Below are 15,380 nucleotides of genomic sequence, written 5' to 3' on the forward strand. Positions count from 1 at the left end.
CTCCATTGAAAGAACCTGTCCTGATGCTTTACTTTCAGATTTGATCTGAGTCATCATCTCTCTCGGGATTGAACTAGAGTTCCGGTGGCCGGAGAATGGTTACGGTGGTGTGGCCGAAGAATGGTTACGGTGGTGGTTGTTTGGAGAGAGAGACTGAGTGTTAAAGAGAGAGTAAGTTCTGTTGTTTATTTTTATTTTTCTATTTTTTAATATAGGGGCATTTATTTTTTTATTTTATAACTATAAGGGTATTTTAGTCATTTAACAATATTTAACCAAAAAATTCTAACAATGTTAGAAATTTGGACTCAAATGGTTAAAGAAAATGCTTATAGGGACTCAGGTCGTTAAATTTTTTGATTTTGGACTCAAGTGGTTAAAACCCATAAAATACAGGAACTCAAAAAGTAATTTACTCTATTGTTTAATCAAAATCCAAACATGGTGAAGATACATTTTTGTTTATGGATTAAAATAACCACGTAGATTTCAAAACTTTAACAATTTAAAGCTTCTTATTTAGATATTTATCACGATCAAGCTCTACAGATATGGAACTTGTTGAAAGAATTGAAACGAAGAATAAAATGATATTCGTTAATAATATTTATAGTTTGTTGAATACCGAAAATCAGATCTCTTTATATGAGGATTATGATGAAAATGGTAATGATAAAACTAACAAAGTAATGATAAAGCTAATCAACCAATGATAATTGATCAAACATAACAAATCATCATAACATTCAAACTACCGATAAAATAGTGACTAACAAACAAAGTTAAAGATAATAAGATAATAAAATAACTAAAATAGATGATAATCTCGGTTAAAGATTCGTAAACCTTCTTACTTGTGTCACCCCATTTTAATTATAGAAGAAAAATAGTGAATCAATAGTTATTATTAAATCCTAATAACAAAATATCAAAAGAGAAGTAAAAGGAAACTACCATGGTATTGGTGAATAATGAGTCCATCTTTGAGCGTTTTCCGTCATGTGGCAGTACAGTTAGTAAGGAGCATTATTGGGTGTTTTTCTAAAATGGATGTAATGGAATGTGGACATTATGTTAAAAAGGGTGTAGAGAATTAAATAAAAATAAAAAAACCAACCAAAAAAGTTATTGGCCAAAGAAGCTTCAATGTGATTGGTCAAACTTTTGCCCCAACAGCGTGATTTTAAACACGCCAAACCAAAAAAAAATTGGTCAAACACGCCCACGGGGCGGTGTATAGGCGTGATCGGGCGTTTTTTTGGGCAAATTTTGGAAAAACAACGCGCACTACGGGTGGTCTTATACAAATCAAGGAAGCATCAAACAAAATAGAGTAAATTGTCATTTTAGTCCCTAACGTTTGACCAAAATTACCACTTTAGTCCAAATAACTTTTTTCTTGACATTTTGGTTCAAATAGTTTTGTTTTTCTGCCATTTTAGATTTTGACTTTTGTCATTTTCATCCAATCTACTAACTTCATTCAAAAAATTTAGTTAACTTAGGTGAATTTTGGTTAAACCACATTTTTTCTTTATTTTTTTGCAGATGTGATGGTATGGGGATGGTGTTGTGCCGATTTACAGTGAAGATGATGACGGTGGTTGTTGGTTTTACGATGATGGCGGTGGTGTTGGTTGATGACGTGGGTGGCGGAAAAGTGGCCGGTGGTGGTGAAAATGGTTGGTGGGTGGGTGGTGACGGTGCAGGCAGGTGGTGACGATGATAGAAGATTGTGATGGGGTAGGTGGTGGGAGGTGGTAGTGGTAGTCGATGAAAATGACAAAAAATAATAAAAGTTAGAGAACTATTATTATATTATATTATATTATATTATATTATATTATATTATATTATATTATATTATATTATATTATATTATATTTATATTATATTATATTATATTTATATTTATATTTATATTTATATTTATATTTATATTTATATTTATATTTATATTTATATTTATATTTATATTTATATTTATATTTATATTTATATTTATATTTATATTTATATTATATATTATATATTATATATTATATATTATATATTATATATTATATATTATATATTATATATTATATATTATATATTATATTATATATATTATATTATATTATATATTTTATATAGTTTTCGAAGCATAATGAATAGTAACTTTATTTTTAAAATAATATATAGCTTTTTATTATTTTATTATATAATATATTATAATATTTTATTATTATATTTACTTTTAATAACATATTTTTCTTTTTTTTTTCCTTTTTTTAAAACCAAATCTTTCCTTTACCACTTTTTAATAATTCCTTTTCCTTTTTTAGAATATATATATTATTTTATCAAATAATTTAATACTTCTTTAGTAATTTACGTTTATAATTTTTTCTAAAAACTTAAGTACGTAGTTGTGCTTAATTTTTTCCCTCGACATTCCGTTATAGATTTTGTTAATAACTAAGTTCTACTCAAAATAAAGTATTTATTTGGTATCATAAAACGATACAATGATAAACTAAACCGTTCTAATGATTTGGTTTTTCTAAACAACATGCTTTATTTTCAAATCATGTTTGTTTTACATTATCAATTGCTCGTTCACCACAACGTGTGACATCTAAAAAACCTAGTTTAGATTAAAGTGAAAATTTACAATTTACTCAACAAAATACAATACAATAAAATGGTTCAATATGCTTTATGAAACCAAAAAGAAAAATAAAATTACAAATACTAGAAACTCTAGAAAGTAATATTATATTAATCACATAATATGATATACACAACACACAAGAACCCAAAGACAAAACCTAGACACACACAGAAGAACAGAAGCCAGGTGGGTGTATAGAATCAGAATCATATCATATCAAACCCAAACAATAATGCAATGGATGCTCAAAACGACGTCGATATGATGGATACCGACGCTCCTCCTCCTCCTCCTCCGTCGAGTTTGCCGGAATCTTCTTCACTTGAAGTCGTTAGAGGATTACTCACAGTAGCTCGCCAACTCATTGATCAAGGCAAACCTTCCGAAGCTCTTCAAGCGGTAATTCTCCTTATTTGTTGTTGATGTTTAGTTTATGTTGTTCGTTTTTCTCTGATTTGAATGCTGTTTGATGTGGAAAATTCGTAGTTTATATTTTTATCAATCTAGGTTTTTTTATTTAAAAAAATCTAGGTTTTTCTCTGATTTGAATGTTATATGAAGTATATGTGATAGAAAACCTATAGTTTGAGTGTTTGAGGTGATCGAAAAGCAATTTTGAATTGATTTTGATGCTAATTCATGAGCAATATGATCCGGTGCATTTGTTTTGTTTTTTGCAGAAATCGTTGATTCGATGCAAAATGAAGTTTGAATTATTTTATCAATCTAGGTTTTTCAATGATTCAAATAGATAGAGAAACCGATAATTCTGACTGTTTGATGTGACCGAATAGGAATTTCGTATTGATAGTATATGCTATAGAGATAGTTGATTCATTAGAAAAATAAAGTTCGATTTTTTTATCGGTTTAGGTTTTTCTTTGATATGAATGTATATGAAGTGTATGTTATAGGAAAACCTATAGTCTGAGTGTTTGATGTGATCGAAAAGGAATTTCAAATTGATTTTGACGCCAATCGTTGAGCAATATGATCCGGTGCATTTGTTTTGTTTGTTGCAGTAATCATTGATTCACTGCAAAATGAAGTTCATAATATGTTATCAATCTAGGTTTTTTTTTTCGGATTCGAAATTTCTAATGCTATGTTAAGTATATGTTATAGAAAAACCTACGTTTTTGACTGTTTGATGTGATCGAAAAGGAATTTTGAATTGATATGATCCGGTGCATTTGTTTTGTTTGTTGCCGAAATCGTTGATTCGAATGCTATACGAACGTTATAGAAAAACTTACAATTTTGGCTGTTTGATGTGATCAAAAAGGAATTTGATATTGATTGTGATGCTAATTAAACATGCATTAAAATGAGACGATATCACTGTTTTTAACAGGTACTGACGGCAATGAAAGCCAAAGGAGGTGAAGCGGCTGCGCTACAAGCACTAAACCGCGCTAAAGAACTCTACAGAAACAAAATACACGAAACAACCGCTGCTGATGAGCTGGCATCATTATTTGCCGAGTTCGCGATTGCCGAATCTTTACAAGCGATTCCTGAGCCACCATCTACATCTAATAACGCCCCGGGCCCACCATCTCTTGAACCAGATGCTACCGGAACTTCAATACTTGCAGAGACCGGAAGAAAACAAGTCGTGCTTGATGCGTTCTCTGATGGCAGTAGCTTCATTTGTCAACAATGTGGCGGTCTTGTTAGCAATGACCGCAAAGATGAGCACTATGCTTTTTGGTGTGGTACTCGTTCATGAGATTTTACATGTGACGTTTTACGCGTGAGATTTTACGCGTGGGTTTCATGGTGTAACAGAATATTTGTAAGACGAGATTCGATTCTGCAACAATAAACTGAGATAAGAAAAGGGTGTACAACTTTCATTAGGTTAGCTCTTCTATTCATTTTTTTTCCAAATATATGATCTAAAACGCCTATATTGCATAGATTTTGCGTGTGTGCTTATGGAAATTTGCGGCCAAGTTCGAATCTTGTATTTGGGTTTATACTTAACGGCTTAACCTATGTGAAGGTTAATATGATTGTTCATTGAGATACTTCATGTGATGCAATGTATAGAGAATAGAGCGCCTCTGATGAGCCGAACCGTAACATATTCTAGCGGAAGAGGATATTAAAAACACTCTTGACGAGAATTACATGTTATGTTTGTATATTTTGTTGTCATAAACGAATGAACCCTTTTAATACACGTAGTGATACATGACCTACTTCTAAATAATCGATACAACTAGCCAAAAATAAAAAAGAAAAACCAAAACCGGAAAACACATCTACACGTTCTCTAGACCCCAAGAAAGACATTAACAAGTGCCACAGAATATACACCACCAAATTCGTTAAACTCAATGTCTTCTATGATGATACATGGCTTCCGGTACAGCTGGTGAACGCGGTTTTGATCTCATCATTGTTTCATCGCTGTGTCGTATGAGTTCCGAAAGTCTCCATGGTTTTTGCCACTTCCATTTGAATTGGAGTAGCCATTGATGATGACTCCGCTTCCACCTCCACAATTTTCCAGGTGGATTCGCAAGCATTGGTGACTTCTTTAGCGACATGTGACCCACCGGAACCATCTGTTATTTTCAAGATTATTATTTCAGTAAGCTAGAGCTATTTAGAAATGTTAAATGTGTACTAAGGTCACTACGAATAATGGTCTACAAAGAATATGAAACAAACCTTTCGTTTATGGTCTAAAAAGGCTGCTGATTCCCGGACCGAACCATTGGCTATGCCTGCAGTGTATTTGAGCTGTTTGGGTGCTGGAATAGAGCTCGGGGATAAAGGATCGCTCATCTCGTCCGCCACATGTTTCAATGAATTATGGGAGTTTCCCTGTTTTTAACGAAAATCATAAAAAACACCGTCTTTCAAAGATAGCATACTAATACGGGTGTTTGAATGTGTGTTTTGAACGCGATTTTGTATAAATAACTAATAATTATATTTATAATAAGAATAAAAGTGCCATTTTCGTCCCTGAGGTTGGGCAGTTTTGCGAATTTCGTCCAAAGGTTTGTTTTTTCCGCATTTGGATCCAACTAGTTTGAAATCTTGCCATTTTCATCCGACTCGTTAACTCCATCCGTTTTTCTTCGTTAAGTAAACACTAAACACTATAAGAAATAAAGATCCACCTCTGTTGACTTTATTTCTTGTAGTGTTTTTGGTTTAATAAAAAAAAATGTCTAAAAAGATGGTAATACCCCTGACTTAACGAAGAAAAATGGATGGAGTTAACGAGTCGGACGAAAAAGGCAAGGTTCCAAACCTTTTGGATCCAGAAGCGAAAAACAAACCTTTGGACGAAAGTCACAAAACTGGCCAAACCTCAGGGACGAAAATGGCATTAATAATGATATGAGATCTTACGGAAGGTGATGAAGCCAATGCAACTGCAATCGTTTGCTCCCTTACTTTAAGCTCCTTCTCAGCTTCCTTTCGTTTCAATTCACTTTGTCTTAGTAACCCCACAAATTCTTCTTCCATTTCCTTCATTTCAAGATCCTTTTCCAATGACTGACACCTATTCGCGATAATAATAATAATAATAAAAATCAATAAACCTGTAAAGTGAAATTTCTGCAAAAGATGAAATGAAGTGTTTTTTTTTTGTTTAACTTACCTTGCATGTGCAAGAGAATTGAACATATATTGAAGCAAATTCTTTGCATCTGCCATTGACCGCAAGTGGTTCCAACGACCACGGCTCGCAAAAGCGCGTTCCCGTTCTTCTGCCTCCGATAATTGCGAAGCCATTGATACAAGTGAATTTGATGCAATGCTTAGCATGCTCTCCAATGATGATATTCTTGACATTCTTGCATTTGGTGACAAAGAACATGCCCTTAAAGACATAAATTACGCCACCCAACATTAGTTCCTCTGGTCAAAGTAGGTTGAGTAAAATGCCATTTTCGTCCTTGAGGTTTGGCCAATTTTGCGACTGTCGTCCAAAGGTTTGATCCGCATCCGGTTTGAAATCCTGCCATTTTCATCCGGCTCGTTAACTCCATAGTCCATCCATTTTCTCCGTTAAGTCAAGGGGTATTTTCATATTTTTTGTTAACTCAAAGGGCAATTCGGTCTTCATTTTATGTAAAGAGACCGAATACCCCTGAAAAAGACTGAATTGCCCTTTAAGTTAACAAAAAAGACAAAAATACCCCTGACTTAACGATAAAAAATGGATGGAGTTAAGGAGCCGGATGAAAATGGCAAGATTTCAAACCTTTTGGATCCAGATGCGGAAAAACAAACCTTTGGACGTAAGTCACAAAACTGGCCAAACCTTAAGGACGAAAATAGCATTTTACTCAGGTAGGTTGCTCCGGTCAAATTTTCCATTTTTAAAATTTGTAAATATTTGGTGTATTACATATTATTACAATACTATATCACTAAAAGAAAATGTAATTTCTTTAGCTCAGAATGATGTAGGACATTGTAATTTTGACAATTTTCCATATCTTCTAAATTTATCTGTTTGACTTGTTATATACTAAAACCCGAAATTAACCCGTTTTCATACAAACAGGTTGACTTTGCCACAAGATATAACTCAACTATTGTCCAAGAAAGGGAAGAAGTACCTAGAGAAACCGTTCTTTCCTCTTGGAGGGCTAACCCCTTTTGAAGCAAATTCATCAACTTGTCTGAGAACCGCTAGCTCTTCCGCAAGTGCAGCGCGCCTGCAGAAAAACATACAATTTTTATTCCACTAAGATTAAAAAGAACACACATTTTTTCACGATTTATTTTATAAAATAGGGATAATGCATGTATCTTGCACCTTTTATACCAGGTTCAACTAAAGACATGCCACATAACAAAACTTCCCGTAATTTCTTTTAAAAAGAAAAACAATTATAACATACACTTGGCTTTGTTTCTTGTATTCGTGTCGAACTTCATGTACGTTCACCATCACTTCAAGCTCGTGATCAAGCCAACGCTGCAACGCCTTCTCATTGTTCTGAGAAAAAAAAATGTTACTTCAATTTGGAATTATATAAATCATGGATATCAAAACGACATAATAACTAGATATTTACCTGTCCATTTGCTCCATTCCCGTTGCTCGTCACTGTAACACACAATAGCTCAGTTAGAAAATAATTAAAAAGATTGGTGAGGGACGATTTCTGTACTTTTGACCAAACCACACGGACCAAAAATGTAATTTTTTAGCAAGAATATACCTGAGTTTTCACGGGTAGACTTTCGGGCTTCTAGCAATTCTTTTAACCTCTTAGTCGCCATTGCAGCCTCTTCTGTCTTCCTTTGAAGAACCTGCAAGTTTTTCAAAAAGTAATAATTATTAATAAGTTAAAAACAGGAAATTTTAATTTTGACGAGTGTGAATAACAATAAAGTGAATACAAAAGGTACTAAAAATTCTCACCATTTTTTGACGTTGATTGAGAGCCTGCAATTTGTGTCTTTCGTATTCATTCCTCCTCCCTTCCTTCTTTAGCTGCAGTTAAATAAAAAATTATTTTGTTTTTAATCATACGGATAATATACAATAAAACCAGAAAAAAAAACTATAATTATGTACCTGCAGTAGTTCTTTCTCGCGTGATGCTTTCCACTGTCGAAATTGTTCAGCTTCTTGTTTTATCTTGTTTTGTAGTTGAACCTATAACCACATCGAATTAGCTAGAAAATAAACTTGTATAAAATATATGTTAACATATGAGTGACCCCTTTTTACCCGTTCTGATATTCATGGAATTGTTTTAGATTTTCTCACCTTTTGTGCCTTGATAAATTGTATTTCATCTTGTAATCTTTTTGCAGCTTCATCGCTCTTTTGTTTTTGCCTCGAAAGCTGAACTTGACTCTCTTGTTTCTTCTTAAGTTCCTGAATCTGAGATTTGCATAAATTTTAAAATCATTTCACCTATATGGCTATATCAAAGTTTACTGATCGATTGCATTTACAATACAAATTGGCATGATAATTAAACGACTTCTAACCTGTGATTCAAGGGATTTCAATTTGTGGGAGTGTAAGTCTTGCATTTTTTGTGTTTGACCGTCCGTAGAAGCAGAAAGGTTTTCAACTTCAGCAAGTAATCGATCCCTCTCCATCTGCATTAAAAAGAAAATAAAATATTTTGAAATGATACAACATTCGATATCGTTAGTTCATGTTTACGTTCATATTCATATTTATACCTGCACTGCCTGTTTTTCCTCTTCAAGTTCCATTAATTTCTTTCCGAAATGTTGCTTAAGAGTCATGGTATCAGATCCTTCAAAAAGTCTCATCTCCGACTACAAAAAGTCAAGTACGTATATATGATTAATATGGTTTATTATTAATATACATAAATTCATACAGAAAATGAAATAACATAGAATAATAAATTGGCATACCTCTTTTTGTTCTAAACGCGTATTTAACTCGTGTAACTCCTTGTCCATAGAGTCTTGGCGAAGGGTATGCTCCAATTCTTTAGCTGCTTCTTCCTCTATGACACCCGAATCACCTTTATATATATTTTCAATAAATCAATAAAGATATTTTTTTTCTAAAATGTGTTGATTCTCAACACTAATTTGTCCTTTGAGTAAAATGCCATTTTCGTCCCTGAGGTTTCGCCAGTTTTGCGACTTTCATCCAAAGGTTTATTTTTCCGCATTTGGATCCAAAAGGTTTGAAATCTTTGCCATTTTCATCCGGCTCGTTAACTCCATCCATTTTTCTCCGTTTAGATCAGGGGTATTTCCGTCTTTTTTGTTAACTTAAAGGGCAATTTGGTCATTTTCACTTTAGTAAGGGTATTCTGAATACTTGTACATTATGCTAAACGATTGTACATAAAGTGGAAAAGACCGACTTGCCCTTTAAGTTAACAAAAAAAACAAAAATACCCCTGACTTAACGGAGAAAAAAGAATGGAGTTAACGAGCCGGATGAAAATGGCAAGATTTCAAATCTTTTGGATCCAGATGCGAAAAAACAAACCTTTGGACGAAAGTCGCAAAAATGGCCAAACCTCAGGGACGAAAATGGCATTTTACTATTGTCCTTTTATTCAAAAACAATACTTTTACATATAGGTTTTTTATTTGACACACTAATTATTTATATAAAAAAATCAATACTTTTGGACATAAACTGTTTTGGGTCAGCCACATTGACCTGAATTGAAAATTTCCCGTTCAATGAAACTAAATTTAGACGAGGAAGAAAACCAACCACTTTCACTCATCGGGTAATCAGATGAATCCACACTTTGCAAACCCCTTTTAAGCCCTTCATTTTTCATGCAAAAGGAATCAGCAACCTGCCATTGGCATCAAATCAAATGAGAATAAGCTTCTTGAAGCATAATTTATAATGTTATGAACGGTGCCAAAAGTTATTATTGGTTACATACTTTGGCAGAAACCTTTTCAGATTGATCAATACCATCACATCTCATACGGTACTCATGAAGTTCTCTGCGTAGATCTTGATTAGTAGCTTCAAGCCAAGTGATTCGCTTCCGAAGAACCTGATAAAAGTTTGTCAAATTTTTTTTAAAAAAATGTAAAAAATAAAGTTTCATCATGTAATACAGCTAAAACGAGTTGGTGGTTTTTAATTATTTAACCTGTAATTCAACAGAAGAATCTCCACCACGAGCACAAAGTTCCGCTTGCAAGAATTCTAATTGTTGACGCATCTTTAACATTTCATTGGACACTGGATCCCTATTCACCTGTTCGGGTTATATAAACAATCAAAGTGTTACTTATTATTAAAGAAAATTAAAATACTGTTCTACAGATGATCTAATAAAAACGGTCTAGGAGGTTCATGCATATTGACTACACTTTGGTTGACTTTCAACTTGTCTTTAATGTAGTATGCATTTTAGCTGATTTTTTACAACTTACCTATTTGACCCATTGGAGACTAGTGTTTACCCATAAACGGGTCAAACACCTCTAAAGAATGTAAAAAGAAACAATATATATATACACACCAGATTCTTACCACTAGCTTATTTTGGATATTCCTAGCACGAATGTAAAAAGAAACAATATATACGCACACTATATTCTTACCACTGGCTTATTTTGGATATTCCTAGCACGGTTTGCGTACTTTAGCGTGTTGAGAGTTTCCTCAGCATTTATATCAGCAGGACTAACACATGCTGAAAATGGAAAAAAATAACATTTAATAAGCTTTAATACATGGGACAAAGATAGAAACAAGACTTGCAAGGTGTTCGATTTTGTATTTGACGAGCTGATAATCCAAACATTTCCATAAAACTAAAATGAGAGATGCTACCTATCATAACGGTTCTGCTGTTCCCACCAAGTGAGTCCTGCAAGTTTGGAAACACGTCGGTTAAACCGGAAGCAAGAGTCTAGTTGTAGTCTATATAAATTCAGATGATAGCATGTTGAACCTGTAAGAGCCGAGTAAGTTTACTATCTCTGTATGGAACATGAGCACCTTCTTTCCGTTTTTTCTCATCACCAAGGGCACTAATGACATTTCCAAGTGCAAGAAGACCCTTGTTAATATGAACTCCTATTCAATAAAGGTAGATTATCAGACACGTTTGCTCTAAGCATTAGCAATATTAAAAAAACGATATCGTGTTTTTAGTAATGGGCCAAAATGAACTCGGGCTGAAACATATCATTTTCTAGTACGAGAAAATAGACTCCGGGCAACATTTAACATGTTTGACTTGTGACTTGTTAGTTATTTTTATTTGACCCGTTTGAGATAAAGCACGACTCATTAATTAGTACCATCTGTACCCACCTTCTTTGAAGCGCATGCCATCAGAACCCGTTCTTTTAGCACGTTCTGATCCAGCAAGATCAACTAAATGCAACTTGGCACAAAGATATTCGTCACACATAGAATCATTTGAATTTGGCTTGCTCATTTGTTCTAATGTGATTGTAAATATTGCGTGTGAACGGCTGCATAAAGAGTTCAAAACGAAATAATAAAAAAGACAATTCTTTGCCAACAAAAAATTTCAAGAAGGTATAAGATATATGTGGGCATTAACCTTGATTGATTATTCATATTCGTGCTCCCGGTTGCCCGGCTTAACGATCCATGCTCGAGGCAATCACTCATTTCCTTTAGCGTTTTAACGCTACATTCTGTAGTACCCGCAAGCGTTATGACACCATTGGACGTTTCACGAATTTGTATAGGTGGTTTCCCGGGACTATTCGTTTTCCCGTTCTGCCCATTTGTTAGCTCCGATTTGTTATCCAACAAGTCCCGTACTTCCTCTTTTAGAATCTTCACATAAAAGTCCATTAGTTAGACTTTTGACTAAAAATAATATTAAAAGTTTTACATATACCAAAAGAAAAGTTTACTTCAACACACCTCAATGAAGGAAACATGCAATTGAAACTCTATTTGATGCTGTAAAGATTCAATCTTGTTGAACAATGCATCCATGGCTTGAGGAATAAGCCCTGTTTGGCAACCGTCTTTGAATCCAGTGCCCATGGTGTATGTCTTGCCCGAACCCGTCTGCAACATTAAAAATGTCAATTTCTAGCGTTTGGATAATGGTGGTTCCGATTCAGATTATCTAACCATTTATGGAACCATTATCAGATTCACGTACCTGGCCATAAGCTAGAACGGTAGCGTTATATCCTTGGAACAGACCATCAACAAGAGGAGAAACGCACTCTTCGAACATGGCTGATGGTGGGGAGCCGGTGCTACCATACACATGATCGAAAGTGAAAGAATGTGTCCCAAGTTGCACCTGCAACACATCCAAAGATTAAGGTACATAAATATAAGAGCGCATTCGATACAAAATCAACTTTAAGCAAAGAACCGCGAGAACCACAGATATATTGCAAGAGGCGTTTATGCGGTTCACACCAGATGCATCAGGAGAGATAAACAGAGAAAAGAAACAACTGTTTATAAATCATGATTTATGACTCTAAAACACACAGTATGTATGTCTTTATACAATTCTCAAAATTATCAGCTTAAATTTGGTATGTATTGAAAATCCTCTGTAAATATGTTATGTCTTTAGGTAAAATCGCCATCCAAGCACGAAAATAAATCATAATTATACAATAAATTTCCCAATTTTTGAGTTATCATGACCAATAATATTAGATTAATCTCATAACCATCAGAATTACTTGCCTATTGTAGAAAACATGCATTAATTTCTAAATAATTCCTCAAAAAATAAAAAAAAAATATCAAAAATTTAATATTCAATCCTACTAGATTAACCGAACCAGAACCGAAACCAGCACCAAACCAAACCCTAAGCAATCACATGAATGCATCAGTTCACACGAAGATCTACCAGATCTCCAATCAAACAAAAACTCAATTCACCGTGCATAATCAACGAACAAATTCATCATATCCAAAGCAACATTGCACAAATGCATGAACAACAACAACAACAATCAACCTGAGGTTTTCCAGGTACAACGGTGACACAATCCTTACACGCTTGAAGCTTTTCATCTCCGATAAGCGGCCGTATATGTACAGCTACCTTCACACAACAATCATCCGGGGTAGTCGCCGGAGACGTCGCCGGAACCATCGCCGGAACCGGAACCGCTTCCATTAGTGAAACAGAAGCAATAATAATAAATTGTCACAAAATGAATGAATGAAAATATATTTTCAAAGAGTAATTTTATGGAGCCCTAGAAAGTGAGTCAGTAACCTCAAGCAACCAAATCATCTAACAAATACCAGTGTGTATGTGTATGTGTATGTGTGTGTGACTGTGTGAGAGAGAAATATTAGGTGAGAGAGAAAGGGTAGTTTGGGGAAGAAGATGTCGGAGTGTGTGAGGGTGTGTGAACTGGACAGTGGATTTATAAACTTATTAGACACTCTTTCCGAAAATGCCCTTCAACGGCTTTTGTTGCCCGCGTTTTCACATGTGAGTTTACCGTTTTGTCCCTGTGTTTTCCCGGGAATAATTAATAATGAGTGATTGTTAAAAAGAAAAAAGAAAAAAGAAAAAAGAAAAAGGAAATAAAGAAAGAAAGAAAGTAAAAGTAGGTGGATAACAATAAAACAGCGCAGTGCCACGTGATTTGTGAATAGGATTCCCACGCGATGGAGAGGTCAGGCACGTGCCTTCCATGTATGCATATGTACGTATGTAATACGTATAAATGTGTAATGTTAGAAAAAAACGGTTTGTAACTCAAACTGTACTGGTTTGTAACCGATTGACACCCGAATCGGTTCCAACCTCATTGGACATGTAGATTTGGAACCGGTTTGGAGTCCTCTTCTGTAAAACCGGTTTGAACGAATGAACGAACGGTAAAAAAATCATCGAAACTAATTTGAAACTTGTAAGAGGCCTGACTGAACCCAAACAAGTTTTAACCTGAAATAAGTTTTGATTTATTGTTGACCAACCCAAACCGGTTCCAACCCAATTGAACACGTAGGCAATGTTTTAAATACTGGTTTATACCGGCCGGTTGAACCGGTTATACCGGATGTCGGAATCTTGCTGGCAATGATCATACCAGTAATTTGAGGGAACGGCAAATAAGTTGTACCGCCGGTAAATTGGGTTATACCGGTTTAAACTAGTATACTGGTACCGGGCCAAAGTTGATATTTGGACTTTTATTGGCCAAAAAAGTGACGATTTATCTTCTTAATTTAACCTAGTGCCCACATTGATCAAAGTTCAACCTCAAAAATAGAAAATCATCAATTCAGCCATCTTAGTTCATAAATCCTGCAATCAATCAAAGTTCATCCAACCGATCATCCAAGCTTCTTCAATCATCAAGTTGTTTTAGTGTTTGTTAATTGTTATATAATTGCAATATTTTTTATTATCTTTGAGGGAACAGCAAAGAACAAGTTCTTGGATCATTTTTTTATTATGGAATAAGGTACTTTTAGATTATTTTTTTGAGTTGAAATTGTATTTTTTGGATTTATATGGTTAACTAATCAACCCGGTTGAACTGCCAGGTGCAACCCGGTTCAACCAGTTGAATCATTTCTATGCTCAATCTAGTATGATATAAAAAGTGGATTTTCAAAACATTGCACGTAGGTTTAAGACTGGTTTTCGATGTTAGCATAATAAAATAAGTTTAGTTGATTAATTTATTGTGGGCACTGGCCCGTTAGCTAGTAAACTCGTAGCTCGACTATATAATGTTTATTTTCTTTTCATTTGGTTTCAATATTTTTCTATTGGATAAACCCTAGTTGTTTTCTCCTTTGTACATGTTTGTATTTCAACATGGTATCAAAGCATTAGTCGATCCATATTTTCTTTTAGTTTGATGATCAAACTTTAAAATACATCGCGGTGTTTGTCGGTGAATATTGTTTGGCTAGAAGATTTGTCACACGTCCCATCTTGCTCAACGCACCTTGTCACTTTTCCTTGTTTGGATTTGTTTTCAAAGATAGCCGCTAGAGTAAAATAAATTATGGGTAAAGAATTCTTAATTCTTTTCTTTGGAGTATGTGACAACAACAACAGAGGTTCTACATTTTCTGTTTTCGAAATTGATGAAAAATCTATATATGATAAAAAAGAAAACAGAATGAACAGTGATGCAGGGTATATTAGGGATTTTCACACGTGTATGCGTATATCGATCTCCACCGCTTCTTCTGTGGAGGTTCAAAGCCCAGCTTAGACAGACAGATAGAGAGAAAGAGAGAGCGCAACGATAGAAGGGG

The 15,380-nt window shown here is 34.3% G+C and overlaps 2 protein-coding genes across 3 annotated transcripts; one reads left to right on the plus strand and one right to left on the minus strand.

Annotated features, from left to right (window-relative positions):
• Positions 1 to 2,773: 2,773 nt before the first annotated feature.
• LOC110936128 lies at positions 2,774 to 4,669 on the plus strand. Its single transcript, XM_022178460.2, has 2 exons — positions 2,774 to 3,055; positions 4,011 to 4,669. The coding sequence occupies exons 1-2, from the start codon at positions 2,894 to 2,896 to the stop codon at positions 4,386 to 4,388; spliced, it is 540 nt and encodes a 179-aa protein (XP_022034152.1). The 5' UTR covers positions 2,774 to 2,893; the 3' UTR covers positions 4,389 to 4,669.
• A 60-nt stretch (positions 4,670 to 4,729) lies between these two features.
• Positions 4,730 to 13,668, minus strand: LOC110936127 (kinesin-like protein KIN-4A). 2 transcript variants are annotated; one of them, XM_022178459.2, is made up of 25 exons: positions 13,105 to 13,668; positions 12,277 to 12,423; positions 12,030 to 12,179; positions 11,698 to 11,939; positions 11,442 to 11,605; positions 11,077 to 11,201; positions 10,956 to 10,992; positions 10,724 to 10,815; positions 10,267 to 10,374; positions 10,051 to 10,167; positions 9,870 to 9,957; positions 9,044 to 9,138; positions 8,843 to 8,941; positions 8,642 to 8,755; positions 8,415 to 8,531; positions 8,220 to 8,300; positions 8,064 to 8,135; positions 7,861 to 7,951; positions 7,714 to 7,745; positions 7,537 to 7,634; positions 7,252 to 7,350; positions 6,285 to 6,506; positions 6,032 to 6,185; positions 5,339 to 5,494; positions 4,730 to 5,232 (listed from the first exon to the last, which is right to left on the minus strand). In XM_022178459.2, exons 1-25 carry the CDS (start codon positions 13,264 to 13,266, stop codon positions 4,999 to 5,001), a joined length of 3,096 nt encoding a protein of 1,031 aa, XP_022034151.1. In that variant the 5' UTR covers positions 13,267 to 13,668; the 3' UTR covers positions 4,730 to 4,998. The 2 variants fall into 2 exon arrangements, with proteins under 2 accessions (XP_022034151.1, XP_022034150.1); XM_022178458.2 differs by having other exon boundaries at positions 4,749 to 5,232; positions 9,044 to 9,156.
• Positions 13,669 to 15,380: the final 1,712 nt, after the last annotated feature.

This window comes from Helianthus annuus, chromosome 4, assembly GCF_002127325.2.
Source record: "Helianthus annuus cultivar XRQ/B chromosome 4, HanXRQr2.0-SUNRISE, whole genome shotgun sequence".
Classification (NCBI taxonomy): Eukaryota; Viridiplantae; Streptophyta; class Magnoliopsida; order Asterales; family Asteraceae; genus Helianthus; species Helianthus annuus.

Bases quoted from the DNA above. Each gene is read 5' to 3' on its own strand.
- LOC110936128 (XM_022178460.2), top strand. From the start codon at position 2,894: ATGGATGCTCAAAACGACGTCGATATGATGGATACCGACGCTCCTCCT. The intron at 3,056-4,010 runs GTAATTCTCCTT...TGTTTTTAACAG, and splicing joins CTTCCGAAGCTCTTCAAGCG to GTACTGACGGCAATGAAAGC.
- LOC110936127 (XM_022178458.2), bottom strand. From the start codon at position 13,266: ATGGAAGCGGTTCCGGTTCCGGCGATGGTTCCGGCGACGTCTCCGGCG. The intron at 12,180-12,276 runs GTACGTGAATCT...TTAATGTTGCAG, and splicing joins CCGTTCTAGCTTATGGCCAG to ACGGGTTCGGGCAAGACATA. The intron at 11,606-11,697 runs GTTAATGCCCAC...CTCTTTATGCAG, and splicing joins AATATGAATAATCAATCAAG to CCGTTCACACGCAATATTTA.